Source organism: Phacochoerus africanus, chromosome 3 (assembly GCF_016906955.1).
Source record: "Phacochoerus africanus isolate WHEZ1 chromosome 3, ROS_Pafr_v1, whole genome shotgun sequence".
NCBI classification, from domain to species: Eukaryota; Metazoa; Chordata; class Mammalia; order Artiodactyla; family Suidae; genus Phacochoerus; species Phacochoerus africanus.
The window spans coordinates 24,285,477-24,301,472 of record NC_062546.1 but is presented as its reverse complement, the minus strand read 5'-3'; the positions used below and the strand labels follow the sequence as shown (position 1 = coordinate 24,301,472).

The following is a 15,996-nucleotide window of genomic DNA, read 5'->3' as shown; positions in this document are numbered from 1 at the left end:
GTGTCACAGCTTCTCACCACTAGGGACCCCTGCTGGTGTCTATCCCAGGGACGCCTCATTTAGAAACATTTTGCCTCCAAATCAGCTGTACTTATAAGGAACTAATTAGTCACACTCCCATTTTCATAACCTTGCCCATCTGTCAGAGCCTAGTCAGCAAAAGGGCCAGTTCAGGCCCAGAGATGACAAAATTTGGTGTTTATCTCACATCAAAGTGCACCTGGGTAAAGGCACAATCTCCTTTTGGCATTTTCAATAATTAAAAACTGCTCAGTATACTTTTAAAAATAATAAGAATTTTAAGAAGTTTCCTCATGGTGCAACAAGAATCCCATGTTGCTGCAGCTGTGGTACAGGTCACAGTTGTGGCATGGGTTCAATCCCTGGCCCAGGAACTTCCATACGCTGCAAGTGCAACCAAACAAATAAATAAATAAATTTAAAAGAATTAAAGTTTTTAAAAATTTAAACTATTTTAAATGTTTGTTTATATATTTATTTATTTTTTGTCTTTTTGCCTTTTCTGGGGCCGCTCCCACGTCATATGGAGGTTCCCAGGCTAAGGGTCTAATGGGAGCTGTAGCCGCTGGCCTACGCCAGAGCCACAGCAATGCGGGATCCGAGCCGCATCTGCGACCTACACCACAGCTCACAGCAACACCGGATCCTTAACCCACTGAGCAAGGTCAGGGATCGAACACACACCCTCATGGTTCCAGTCGGATTCGTTAACCACTGAGCCACAATGGGAACTCCTAATTTAAAAAAAAAAAAATTGAAAAACTGAAAAAATTAGAAATAAAACTTAAAAAAAAATTTTTTTTTTTTGGCTGTGCCTATGGCATGAGGAAGTTTCCAGACCAGAGATCAAAACCACACCACAGCAGTGACAATGCCAGATCCTTAACCTGCTGAGCCACATGGGAATCACAAAATTTATTTATATTATTTTATTTTTATTTTTAGGGGCCAGACCTGCAGCATATGTTACTTCCCAGGCTAGGGGTCAAATTGGATTAGCAGCTGCCAGCCTATGCCACCGCCATGGCAACTCTGGATCTGAGCTGCATCTGCAACCTACACCATAGCTCACAGCAGTGTTGGATGCTTAGCCCAATGAGTGAGGCCAGGGATCGAACCCACATCCTCATGGATACTAGTTGGGTTAGCAAGCCACTGAGCCACAACGAGAACTCCTAAATTTTTTGAATAAAAGCTTTTTGAGTTTGGGGACCCCCTATTGGGCACCACAGGCTTCCACTCCAATGTCTGTGCTACCCTGTGAGCCTCACCCCACTCTAGTCCCCAGCACCATCACCCCCAGGACCCCTCACTGTGAGCAGCAGACTCTGGATCTTCCCGCAGTCCCGGCCCCGTTCCTCCTCCACCACAGAGAAGAGCACATCCTGGGCAGGGATCCGGGCCCAGGCCACACGGCGCCGCCCACTGAGCATCCAGACCAGCACATCTGGGAGAGGAGGCTGGGGCTGTGGGCAGAGAACTGGGTTACAGACGTGAATTTGGAGTTGAGACCACCTGCTCCCACAGGTTCCACTGGATGGACAGGTCAGATGTCCACCTCCAGCCTTGACCTCCCCTTGAACCTCAGATCCATCTGGCGACCTGCCACTTGGACATCCCTTCCCTGGATGCCCCACAGGCCACCTCACACTCAAAATTCAACCTTTCTTTTTCCAGTCTCCCTTGTTTGTGAATTATAGTAAAATATACATAACATAAAATTGACCAACTCAGCCATTTTTCTGGTTGTACCCAAGGCATGCAGAAGTTCCCAGTACAGAGCTAAAGCTAAGGCAATATTCAATGATGAAAATTCTTAAAAATTCAAAACAAATGTACTTCATAAAACTTTATATGTCACTCATGGATGAATTTCAAAGTATATTTAGACCTCTGAGAGAATTTCAGGATGTGATTTACAAGCTAATTTATAATCCATTTATTCTATGACACCTACTTTACTGAGCCATATAATTAAATTACAAATAATATATATTTTTAGTAAATGGGAGGGAAAAAAGTTCCCAAGCCAAGGATAGAACCTGTGCCACAGCAGCAACCTGAGCCAGCGCTGGATCCCTAACCCACTGAGCCACCAGGGAATTCCTCAACCACTTTTTTTTTTCTCTTTTTGTCTTTGTTGTTGTTGTTGTTGTTGTTGTTGCTATTTCTTGGGCCGCTCCAGCGGCATATGGAGGTTCCCAGGTTAGGGGTCAGATCAGAGCCACAGCCACTGGCCTACACCATAGCCACAGCAACACTGGATTCTAGCCACGTCTTCGACCTACACCACAGTTCATGGCAACGCCAGATCCTTAACCCACTGAGCAAGGCCAGGAATCGAACTTGCATAATCATGGTTGCTAGTCAGATTTGTTTCCACTGAGCCATGACAGGAACTCCCCTCTCCTCAACCATTTTTAAGTGTACTGTTCAGTAGTACATTAACACTCCTGTGCAACCATTACTACCGCCTCCTTCCAGAACTTTTATCATTGGCAAAATGGACACTCTACCCATTAAACACTAATTTCCCATTTCTTCCTCCAGGCCTGACAATCAGCATTCTACTTTCTCTCCATGAATTTGATGACTCTCGGTACCTCACGTGAGTAAAATCATAAAGAATCTGTCCTTTAATGAGTGGCTTTTTTTTTTTTTTTTTTGGCCGCCCTGCAGCATATGGAACTCCCCGGCCAGGGATGGGATCTGAGCCATAGCCAAGAACTAAGCCGCAGCTGCAGCAATGCTGGATCCTTAACCCACTGTCCCGGGCCAGGAATCAAACCCAAGTCCCAGCACTCCCAAGATGCTACAGGTCCCTTTGCACCATAGCAGGAATTCCTGAGTGGCTTTTTTTCACTTAGCATACGGTTTTTCAAGATTCTCCATGTTGGAGCATGTGACAGCCTGATTTCTTTACTTTTCCCTCCTTTCAGCCTGATCCCTGCCCCGCCACTTGGTCCCCATTCATATCAGCCAAAGACCTGGGCTGGTTTCATCCTTCTCCTCCAACATCTAATCACCAAGTCCTGCCAGCGTCCCCCTGTTCTCCCCTCCTCACAGCCCTAGATCAAGTACATCCATTCTTGTCCAGACCACTAGGACAGTCTTCCTGTCTTCAGTTGTCCCTTCCAACTCATACTCAACAATGAACGGCTGGCTTGCTCCCATCCTCTGGGTCTCAGTTTCAATGCGACCTCTGCAGAGAAGTCTTCCTGACCACTTTATGTAAGTAGGTTCTCTCCTGCCCTCTTAGCCTCTGTAATATCTTCCTCAGCAATCCCTGCAAATCATATTTTCGTATTTTTTTAAGGGCCGCCCCTGCAGCGTATGGAAGCTTCCAGGCTAGGGGTCAAATCAGAACTGCCTTTGCCAGTCTACACCACAGCCATAGAAACACCAGATCCAAGCCCTGTCTGTGACCTACACCACAGCTCACAGCAACAACAGGTTCTTAACCCACTGCGTAAGGCCAGGGATCAAACCTGCATCTTCAAAGGACACTAGTCAGGTTTGTTTCCATTGAGCCACAATGGGAACTCCAGTGATATTTTTCTTATTAATTTAGGATGCATAGTCTGGCTTTCTCACTAGAACATACTCTCTGAAAGAGCGAGAAACATGGCAGGATCCCCAAGGCCCCATACAGAGCCTGGCATAGAGTAGGACTTCAAATATCATTGAGTAAGCAAACAAACAATAGCTAGAACTGAGCACTCCAAAGCTGACCCTCTCCTTTCCCTATTCAAAATCATCTTGCTTGACTTGCATCTCCAGGAATATCAAGAGCTAGGAATTAACACCTACTTCTTGGAGTTCCTATCATGGCTCAGTGGTAATAAATCCAACTAGTATCCATGAAGACGTGGTTTCAATCTCTGGCCTCACTCAGTGGGTTAAGGATCTGGTGTTGCCATGAGTTGCTGTGGTGTAGGTCACAGATGTGGCTTGGATCTGGCATTGCTATGGCTGTGGTACAGGCCAGCAGCTGCAGCTCCAATTTGACCCCTAGCCTGGGAACTTCCACATGCCATACCCGAGTCCTTAAAAAAAAAAGACCTACTTCTTTTTTTTTTTTTTTTTTTGTCTTACTAGGGCTGCACCCCTAGCATATGGAGGTTCCCAGGCTAGGGGTCTAGTCACAGCTATAGCCACGGCCTATGCCACAGCCACAGCCACACCAGATCTGAGCGGTGCCTGAAACTCACACCACAGCTCACAGCAAGCTGGGTCCTCAAACCACTGAGCGAGGCCAGGGATCGAATCCGCAATCTCATGGTTCCTAGTCAGATTCGTTAACCACTGAACCATGATGGGAACTCCAAAAGGACCTACTTCTTGCCAAAAAAACCAACTAAAATCACTTGATAAAATAATTCAAGGTATTCATTGAAAGCAGTGGTGAAATAATTAGAATAAAGAATCATTATACCAAGCTCTAAATGAAGATAGGAATCCAGAGACATTAACAGAATATTTCAGCAATTTTTGCCACAAGGGCATTTGCCAAACCTGGCAAGCCTGAGCTTTTCATGACCTGGCAGTGAGTAAAAACAATATAAAGAGCCCTGATTATCACTCAGGACAGGAGCCTAACAGGATATACCTGAAAACTAGGAACCCAAAGAATCATGCTTTAAGGATCAGGATAAACTATAACTGAACTTTCCCCACACTTTCACACCCAGTGAACTACAAGGAGAGTCATCTGGCTGCGTGAAGTAGTGGGAGCTGGAAATTGTCCCTGAAAGGAAAAACTGCAAGCTGGTTTTCTCACAGTGCCTGGGTGTTAACAAACATCAAATTTTAGTTTGAGGTGATCAAGGGCAAGAGTCAAGTCAAATGTTTTCTGGAAGAATTATTCCAGGACTCAAAGAAGTTCCACAAATAATTTTTTAGATTAAAGCAACTAAGTACAGAAGGAAATAACCATGAGAAAGTATCAGCAGTAACAAAGAACAAAACCAAACTCCCAAAAAACCAACTCCTGGAATCATCTGACATTATGAAAACAGCTCTGCTTACTGTGCTTAAATAAAACAAAAGACAAATATTCACTGGGAATAAGAAATTGTGAAAAATAATAGTGGATTTGAAAAAATAGAACTTACAAAAATAAAAAGTGTAATGAGTGAAATGAAAAATTCAACAGAGGCTCTTACAGAGCCTCCTGATTTTCAATCAAAAAGCCAAAGCAACTTGATGGGGAAAAAAAAGAAGAAACCTTTTCAACATATGGTATTAAAATATCTCAACGTCCATATTTTAAAAATTTAATTTTGGAGTTCCCGTCGTGGCGCAGTGGTTAACGAATCCGACTAGGAACCATGAGGTTGCGGGTTCGGTCCCTGCTCTTGCTCAGTGGGTTAACGATCCGGCGTTGCCGTGAGCTGTGGTGTAGGTCGCAGACGCGGCTCGGATCCCGCATTGCTGTGGCTCTGGCATAGGCCAGAGACTACAGCTCCGACTGGACTCCTAGCCTGGGAACCTCCCTATGCCGCGGGAGCGGCCCAAGAAATAGCAAAAAGACAAAAACAAAAAAAATAAATAAATAAAAACTCTCATTAAAAAAAAAAAATTTAATTTTGACCTATATGTCACACCATATACAAAAATTAACTTGAGGTCAGAGGCCTAAATGTAAAATCTAAAATCATAAAGATTTTATGGTTCTCCTAAAAGCATAGGAGAATACTTTTGTGGCTTGGAGGTAGCAAAGTTTTCTTACACAAGTAAAAGAAAAGTTTTCTTACACATAAAAGAAAAATTAGATAAAATAGACTTCAGCAAAACTCTCTTGTGATATCAATCATTTATTTTAGCCTATACTGTTTGTTCTTTTATACAAAAAATCCAGGCATACAGTAAAAAGTTACAAGACATAGGAAAAGCAAAAAATGTGACCCATGATTATAGAAGAAATAATCAGCAGAAGTAGACCCATAAATAACCCGAATGTTGGTATTATAAGACAGGGATATTAAAACAACTGTGACCAAAATTCTAAAGGATCTTGTGGGAAAAATAAAGAGGGTTAAAAATGAGTAATTTCAACAAGCATGAAAACTGGAAATAAAAGAACTAAAATATGATATCAGGTAGATAGTTCTACTTTAATAGTTGGAGATTGCAATATATTACTTTCAATAGTGGGTAGAATACCTAAACAGAAGATCAGTAACAAATTAGATGACTTGAACATTATAAACAAACTAGACCTAACAGACACATATAAACACTCCATCTAACAACAGCAGAATACACATTCCTCTTAAGTGCACACAGAACATTCAACAGGGGAGATCATATGGTAGGTCACAAAACAAGCATCAATACATTTTAAAAGACTGAAATCATACAAAGTATATTTTTCTGACCAAAGTGGAATAAAATTACAGATCAATCATAGAAACAAAACAGGAAAATTCACAAATATGTGAAAATTAACGCTCTTAAACACTGCATCAAGTAAGAAACTACAAAGGAAATTAGAAAATACTTAGAGATGAATGAAAATAAAAATGTAACATACTGTGCAACCACTAATGGAAAACAGCAGGAGGTACCTCAGAAAACTAAATATAGAACTACCAATTGATCCACCAATCCCACTCCTGGGCATATGTCAGGACAAAACTTTCATTTGAAAAGATACATGCACCCCTATGTTCACTGCAGCACTATTTACAACAGGCAAGACATGGAAACAACCTAAATGTCCATTGACAGATGAATGGATTAAGATGTGGTACATATACACTCTGGAATACTACTCAACCATTAAAAATAACAAAATGGGAGTTCCTGTTGTGGGATAGCAGAAACAAATCCGACTAGTATCCATGAGGATGTGGGTTTGATCCCTGGCCTCAATCAGTGGGTTAAGGATCCAGTGTTGCCATGAGCTGTGGTGTAGGTCACAGATATGGCTTGGATCCAGTGTTGCTGTGGCTGTGGCATTTGCCAGCAGCTACAACTCCAATTTGACCCCCAGCCTGGGAACTTCCATATTCCAAGGGTGCAGCCAAAAAAAAGAAAAAAAGAAGAAGAAGAATGAAATAATGCCATTTGTAGCAACATGGATGGAATTAGAGATTCTCATACTAGGTGAGGTAAGTCAGAAAGAGAGGAGTTCCCGTCGTGGCGCAGTGGTTAACGAATCCAACTAGGAACCATGAGGTTGCGGGTTCGATCCCTGCCCTTGCTCAGTGAGTTAACGATCCAGCGTTGCCATGAGCTGTGGTGTAGGTCACAGACTCGGCTCGGATCCCGCGTTGCTGTGGCTCTGGTGTAGGCCGGTGGCTACAGCTCTGATTTGACCCCTAGCCTGGGAACGTCCATATGCCGTGGGAGCAGCCCAAGAAATGGCAAAAAGACAAAAAGACAAAAAAAAAAAGAGAGAAAGACAAATACCACATGGTATCACTTATATCTGGAGTCTAATATACAGCATAAATAAACCTATCTACAGAAAAGAAACAAATTCATGGACATGGAGAACAGACATGTTGATGCCAAAAGGGAGGGGAAGGGAGTGGGAGGGACTGGGAATTGGGGGTTGGTAGATGCCAACTATCACATTTGGAGTGGATAAGCAATGAGATCCTGCTGTATTGGACAGGGAACGTATCCAATCACTTGTGATGCAACATGATGAAGGATGATCTGAGAAAAAGAATGTATGTATGTGTGTAACCAGGTCACTCTGCTATCGAGCAGAAATTGACAGAACATCGTAAATCAATTATAACAAAAAAATTTATTTAAAAAGGAAATAAGAAAACTTAACGTACCAAAACTTATGGCATGCAACAGTCTCCAAAGAAAATTTATAGCTATAAATGCCTACATAAAAAAGAAGAAAGATTTCAAATCAATAACCTAACTTTATAATTTGAAGGATTAGAAAAACAAGAGAAAACTAAACCCAAAGCTAACAGAAGAGAGTAATAAAGATTAGAGTGGAGTCAGAGCTTCTGTGCTTGCCTGCTTTCCCCTCACAAATGTCCTATCTTATATATCTATTTCTTGCCTAAAGAAAAAAAATAAAGTTTAGAGTGGAGAAAAATAAACTAGAGAATAGAAAAAAATAGAATCAAGGAAACCAAAAGTTGGTTCTTGGAAAAATCAACAAAACTGGCAAAACTTTAGCTAGACTGACAAAGAATAAAAGAGAGATACAGACATAAATAAAATTAGAAATGAAAATGAGAGTTAAACAAAATAAAATGAGGAGTTCCTGTCGTGGCTCAGTGATTAATGAATCCGACTAGGAACGATGAGGTTGCGGGTTTGATCCCTGGCCTAGATCAGTGGGTTAAGGATCTGGCATTGCCATGAGCTATGGTGTAGGTCACAGATGTGGCTCATATCCCATGTTACTGTGGCTGTGGCGTAGGCCAGCAGCTACAGCTCCGATTCACCCCCTAGCCTGGGAACCTCCATATGCCGCGGGTGCAGCCCTAGAAAAGACCAATAAATAAATAAATAAATATAAATAAAGAAAATAAAATGAGAACATTCCTAGAAACATAAAAATTATCTAAACTGACTCAAAAAGAAACAAATTTCAATAGACCTATATAACGAGTAAAGAGATTGAATTAGCAGTCAAAAACCTCCCAAAAAAGAAAATCCAGGACCAAATGGCTTCACTGGAGAATTCTACCAAACATTTCAAGAATAGTTAACATGAATACTTCTCAAACTCTTCCCCAACAAAGAAAAAGAATAAATAATTCCTAACTCATTCTGAGCATTACTCTTATACCAAAGATAGACAAAGACATCATAAGAAAACTACAGAGTAATATCCTTCATGAACATAGATATACCTCTCAGGAATAAGTTCCGAACAAAATATTAGCAAACTGAATCTAAAAGCATACAAAAAGGATTATAGGAGTTCTCTCGTGGCTCAGTAGGTTAAGGATCCAGCACTGTCACTTCTGTGGCTCTGGTTACAGCTGTGGCTCGGGTTTATATACCATCTCAGGAATGCTACAGTGGTTCAACCTAACAATATCAATTAATGTTAAATATCACACTAATAGAAGAAAAAAAAACAAATGATTATCTCACTTGATGCAGAAAAGGCATCTAACCAAATCCAATATCCTTTCATGATCAAAAAAAAAAAAAAAAAAGCTCACTCACTCAGGAAACTAAGAACAGAATTTCTTTAACCTGACAAAGGGCATTTATGAAAAACCCACAGCCATCATTATACTTAGTAAAAGAATGAAGCTGAGGAGCAAAACAAAATGGAAATTTGCAGTTTTGGAAAAATTGTCTCTTGTATCAGCCATTTTGAACTTGACAGCTTCCCAACACTTAAAAGACTTCTTTTCTTTCTTTCTCTCTCTCTTTTTTTTTTTTTTTTTTTTTTTTTTTGCTTTTTCAGGCCACACATGAGGCATATGGAAGTTCCCAGGCTAAAGGTGAAATTGGAGTTGTAGCTGCTGGCCTATACCACACAGCAATGCAGGATCCGAGCCGCATCTGCAACCCATACCACAGCTCACAGCAACACCAGATCCTTAACCTATTGGGCGAGGCCAGGGATCAAACCCAAGTCCTCATGGATCCTAGTCAGGTTCATTACTGCTGAGCCACAATGGGAACTCCCTAAAGATTTTTCTGAGATTGACTGTGATATGAATGAAGGTGATTTCTTAATACTGTATAATGAAATACATCAACATTTAGAAGGTATGCATAATTCAGGGTACCACATTTCCAACTGACATATGAATGGGGATTCAAAATCATGCAAGGAGGAGTTCCCGTCGTGGCGCAGTGGTTAACGAACCCGACTAGGAACCATGAGGTTTCGGGTTCGGTCCCTGCCCTTGCTCAGTGGGTTAACGGTCCGGCGTTGCCGTTAGCTGTGGTGTAGGTTACAGACGCGGCTCGGATCCCGCGTTGCCGTGGCTCTGGCATAGGCTGGCGGCTACAGCTCCGATTCGACCCCTAGCCTGGGAACCTCCATATGTCTCGGGAGCAGCCCAAAGAAATAGCAAAAAAAAAAAGACAAAAAAAAAATCATGCAAGGATAACAGATAAAAGGACAAGGTAGACCAATGGATTTTAATATTACAAAATATAAAAATTCTTTGCTAAATATTTGCAAAAAATGTAAAGCAATGGCATTGTTCTTGCTAAATTTTTGTTTTGGAGAATACATTTATTTTTCTAAAAATATTATTTACGTTATCTTACAATAGGTTTACTATTCTTATTTTTCTGTGGATGTGTGCTTTTTAGGACCGCACCCATGGCATGTGGAAGTTTCCAGGCTAGGGGTCAAATTGGAGCTACAGCCACCAGCCTATCCCACAGCCACATCCGAGCTGCGTCTGCAACTTACACCACAGCTTATGGCAATGCTGGAATCCCAACCGACTGAGTGAGGCCACGGATCATACCCGCAACTTCATGGTTCCTAGTCAGATCCATTTCCACCGAGCCACAACAGGATCTCCCCACTACTATTGTTATTTTTAATGGATTAATAATTTTTTATTTCTTGGGTTTTAAAATTTTTTCAGTGTTAATTCACTCATATAATAGTAAACATCAGTAGATACTCTATATAAGCAAAAGCTCTTTGGGGTCTCCAGTAATTATAAACTGTTTAAAGGAGTCCTGAGATCAAAAAAATTTGAGAATCACTGCCCTAGAGAAACTCTTGCACTTACACCCAGGACATGTCCAAAAGTGGAAACACTGTTTCTAATCATCATCTACTGGAATCAAGATACATATCCATCAATAGTGGAATGGGTAATGAATTATAATCATATAGTGGAATATTATACAGCAATGAAATGGACAGATTACAGCTACATATAATAATATACCTCACAAATATAATATTGAGTTAAAACAGCAAAATAATATAAACAGTATTTTACAAAATTCAAAGAATAGCAAAACTAACCTATATTATTTCAGGAGGCATATTTGAGTCAGAAAATGTTTTTAAAATGTCACCTGACAGGTTTTCATTCCAAATAAATAAATAATTTTGCAATGAATTCACTAGAAGGTCTCTATCCCATATCTCCTTCCACTACTCTGCCTTCCAGCTGTTCCTTTGCACATGCTCTTCATTCTTTCACATTTGCCAAACTCCGACTTGCCCTTCAAGATCTGAGACCAATGTCCAACTCCTCAGTTTTGACCCTGAGGACATACTGGCCCCAGTGCTCAAAACTTTCCCTGCCTTTGGGAATAACTGAATTTCAGAGTGAGGCAGAACTGACTTTGAATTCTAGCTCTGCCACTTAACCAGCTATGACATGATGGATCAGTCACTATCCCTCTCTAAGCCTGTTTCTGAACCTGTCAAATGGGGTGACGTCTTCCCAAGGTTGTTGCATCACACAAGGTAACACATGAAGAAGCATAGCAGACAGAGCGTTCCAAAAAGATGAGCTCCCTTTATGCGTCACATGTGTTGTGTTCAGAGCTTCAGACTAGGGAAATGTACTCTCAAATCTTCTTCCAAAGAGATCCTGCATCTTCCCTGCATCCCCGGTGGGCCCTCACTTGCTCCAAATGGAATTTGGTCCTATGCTCAGAGCAACAGGTCCCATAGCCTGACATCAGTCCACAGGATAAATATCAAGTCACCCCTGCCCAAAGACTCTGGAAAGCTGAGGGAAAAGGGTATTTTGGGGAGGGGAAATGGGTGGCAAGGCATTACCTCCTGGGCCAGGAAGCGCAGTTTTGCCAGAAGCTTCTTGGCCAGTGCCACCTTCTCTTGCATGTTGCTCTGTCTCAGACCCTGTAGGAGCTGCAGTCCTTGCTTTGCCAATATGTTCTGGAAGGGCAGGAAGAGAACATAAGTAGAGGGCTCCTGCTGGGTGCCCCTGATCCCCCTTTCCCAGACCGTACCAGGCTATGCACCAGCAGTTTCCCTCGGCATCGATCCAGGGCGTTGGGCCGGGTCATCGTCCTGCGCTCGGCACCCTGGCAAAACTGTCTACAAGACCAGGGGCAGGCATGGCAGACAGGAGTCAAAGGAAGGAACACCAACCCTTAGGGGCCACCTCCCTCAGAGCAGGCCTCCTACACCCAGCCTCCCTTATAGCTCCTCCTTGTCTTGTTCTCAAGGAGGCATCCTTCCTTAGGCAAGGATGGCTTCTGTATTTGGACCACTGCCCAATTCATCCAGGACAGCCTCACTCTGGAGCCCAGAATTCGGTGGTATTTAACTATTTACTGCCCTGGGCACTCAAAGTGTAGCCCAGGACCAACAGCATTGGTATTACCTACTTAGAACCCCAGGATCTCAGCCCCACCCTAGACCTGCTGTGTCAGAATCTGCATGTTAATTTGTTTCTTTTTGCGGACCCACTTGTGACATATGGAAGTGCCAGGGCCAGGGGTTGATTCATAGCTGCAGCTGCCAGCCTATGCCACAGCCACAGCAACACAGGATCCAAGCCACCTCTGCAACCTGCTCTGCGACTTGTGTCAATGCCAGAATCCTTAACCCACTGAGCAAAGCCAGGGATTGAACCCACATCCTCATAGAGACAACAAGCACTCCGTGAGAAATCTGCATGTTTATACCCTGAGGGATTCAAATGCACGTTAAAGGCTCGGATGGGCTGTACTTGACAGCTCCAACGTTGACTAATGATAGTTTGAACATTACATGCTTAAACCAAGTGCATGAGTTCCAATGACTGCCCACTCCCTCCCCTCCCCCGACAAAACTTCAAAGTCATCCTCTACTGTTCTTTCTTTTACTCACACTCCACATCAACCCCTCAGCATATCGTTTAGGCTCTACTTTCGAAATACATTCAGAATCTGACCACTTTTCTCCTTTTCTCCTTTTCCAGGACCATGCTCATCCAAGCCGCCATCACTTCTCACCTAGGATGACCGCAATGGCCTAGCTGCTCTCACTACTTTTACTCTAACCCTCCCCACTAAAGAATATTCTCCAAACAGCATCCAGAATGATGTTTTCAGTGCTTTCCACACCATTTCACTCCTCTCCAGAAGCTTATCATCTCAGAGTAAAAAACAAAATTCTTAAAATGGCCTAAAAGGCCCTGCTTTCGCTGTTTTTCTTTATCTTCCTGTCCTCATCAAGTGTTACTCTCTCCTTATGCACGACCCTATAGTCACACTGGCCTTTTTGCTCCTCCACGAATACACCAAGCCCATTACCACCTCTGGGCCTTTGTATTAGCTGCTCCCTCTGCTAGAATGTTTGGCCCTTAGTGGATCCTTCCATGGCTCACTCTCCCCTTCTTCATTCAGGTCTTTGCTCAAATGTTACCTCTGCACAGACCTTCTCTGGTCATCCTGTCTAAACAGCCGCCACCACTTTCTCCATCCATATACTCTGCTGTATCTGTCTCTAAGTAGAATGTAAACTAGGTTGGGGATTTCATTTTGATTACTACGATTGTATTCTCAGGGCCTAGCACCTGACAGATGCTCAAAAAGTATTTGTTGGGTAAAGTAACACGATTTTTGAGATATTATATTTTGAGCATTTTTTGAGCGCTACTTAACTACTTATTATGGGAATTTTCAAAAATATATAAAATAAGGAGATTCTGCTATGGAATCTAGGTTGGGGATCTGGTATTGTCTCTATAATGGCATGGGTTTGATCCCCAGCCTGGTGCAGTGGGTTAAGGATCTGGCATAGCCACGGCTATGGTGGTAACAGTTTAATGGCACTGTATGGAAAATTAGGCAAGGAATTAAATTAGATTAAAGGTGGTTGCTCTTTTGAAGACACAGAGACTACAGACAGAGAAGAGAGCCCTACAGTGAAGCCCTGGGACATATCTGCATGAACGTTTGGAATATTTAGAGGTCAGGAAGATAGGGAGCCAGCACGAGATGAGAAGGAATGGCCAGGGAAGCCAAAGGAAAAAAGCGACATGGAAGTCACCAGCAGAGTTTTTCAAGACGGAGGGTGGGGTCAGCTGTGTTCACTGACACTGAAAGGTTGGGGAAGATGAGGACAGAAAAGTGACCACCAACAACCAAGCCTGCTAAGTCCTCCTCTTCCACGCTAAACTCTATCTACTGGTCCCTAGATGATCTTATCCAGTATTGACATTCCCTAATTTTACATTTCCTGCCTTGAAGTCTCCACAGAGCTCAGCTCATATAACAGCCTAGCAGACATATGTCTGATGGACATCTTTCTTAAAGTTAACGTGTCCCCAAATGTGCTTCTGATATTCCCTCCACTCCCATCAGACTGTCTCTTTCTCTTGTTTTCCATAGCTCAGTAAAACAGCACCATCTGATGACATACTGTGCAAGCCACAATTTGGGGAGTCATTCATGGCTCTCTTTTGCATATTTTCCTTGTCCCCTATACCCATCCATTAGCAAGTCATGAGGTGTCACTTTCAAAGTCCAAAATTGCCCTTGAATCCATTCCTATCATTCTGTGTCCACTGCAACCACCATAGATTCAATTCCTCACTATTGGTCACCTGAATTATTACAATACCCTCTTTAGTAACCTCTCTGCTTCCTCTCATATTGTCCCTCCCCCAATGATCCTTTTTACGGATCAGTTAGAGCATATCCTTTCTCCTGTCAAAACCTTCAGTGGCTCCTCATCTCACTCAGAGAAGCATCCAAGGCTGTTACAACAGCCTACACATCTCCCAGAGGCCTCTCCCTACCATCATCCTCCTTTCCTGCTACACCCTCCAGCCTCATCTACCCTACTCACTCTGCTGCAATCACATTGGTTCCCTTGCTCTTCCTCAAACATACCAGGCCCTTGCACATACTGTCCTTTCTGCCTGGAACACCCTTTCATTCTTTTTTTTCTTTTTACAGCCACACCCACAGCATATGGAAGTTCCCAGGCTAGGAGGTGAATCAGAACAACAGCTGGCCGCCTATGCTGCAGTCACAGAAATGCCAGATCCCAGCTGCATCTGTGACCCACACCACAGCTCACAGCAACACGAGATCCTTAACCTACTGAGCAAGACCAGGGATCCAACCTGCGTTCTCACAGACACAATGTCGGGAACAATGGGAACTCCCTGGAACACCCTCACAGACATGGATTGCTCCTTCATATTCTTTTTTTTTTTTTGTCTTTTTTCCTTTTTTAGGGCTGCTCCCGAGGCACATGGAGGTTCCCAGGCTAGGGGTCTAATTGGAGCTATTGCTGCCAGCCTACACCACAGCCACAGCAACGAAGGATCCAAGCCGAATCTGCGACCTACACCACAGCTCACAGCAATGCCAGATCCTTAATGCACTGAGCAAGATCAGGGATCGAACCTGCAACCTCATGGTTCCTAGTCAGATCTGTCAACCACTGAGCCACGATGGGAATTCCTCCTTCATCTTCTTTATTGAAACACCATCATGGCCTCTTCTCACCACCTTTTCTAGAATTGCAACACCTCTCTGTAATACTTCCTTGCTTTGTTTTCTCCCTAACAGGCCAGGGATCGAACCCACATCCTCATGGATATTAGTTGGATTCTTAACCCACTGAGCCACAAGAGGAACTCCCATAAATATTTATTGAATAAACAGATAAACATCTCTTTTGAAAAGAGGACTGGAGAAACACTGAAGTACTTGAAGCAGGTTATGGAATCCAGGACAGTGAAGGTCAAAGATGGAAGTGGCCGGACAAATACACATGTTTACAGAAATGACCTGGGTAACTAGGGAATAGATGAAGCTTCAGGAGAGAAAGTAGACAACTGCACGTCCAGTAGGTGAAAGGAGATGACCTCAAGATCACAGCTGTGGCTCTGGGAGCAGGACACTGCCTCTGCTATAGCAGGAATGAAGGAGCAGATGGATGCAGAAGCTGGCAAGATGGTAGACTGGACAGAGAAAGGTGAGGTTTCTATTTTCTCCATGAAGTAGGAAAGGAGGTCATTAGCTGGAACAGGTGTGGAGGAAAGGCGCAGGGAAGATTTGAGGAGAGGGAAAAATCCA

At 42.9% G+C, this 15,996-nt stretch overlaps 1 protein-coding gene across 1 annotated transcript in view; it reads right to left on the bottom strand.

Annotated features, from left to right (window-relative positions):
- LOC125121863 (fer-1-like protein 4) overlaps positions 1-15,996 on the bottom strand; it is a 41,728-nt gene that overhangs the window by 17,582 nt on the left and 8,150 nt on the right. The window contains exons 20-22 of the mRNA XM_047770179.1: positions 11,926-12,013; positions 11,735-11,851; positions 1,335-1,487 (exon numbers count right to left, since the gene is read on the bottom strand). Of these exons, the coding sequence (XP_047626135.1) occupies positions 1,335-1,487; positions 11,735-11,851; positions 11,926-12,013 (358 nt within the window). The remainder of the gene's footprint in view (positions 1-1,334; positions 1,488-11,734; positions 11,852-11,925; positions 12,014-15,996) is intronic.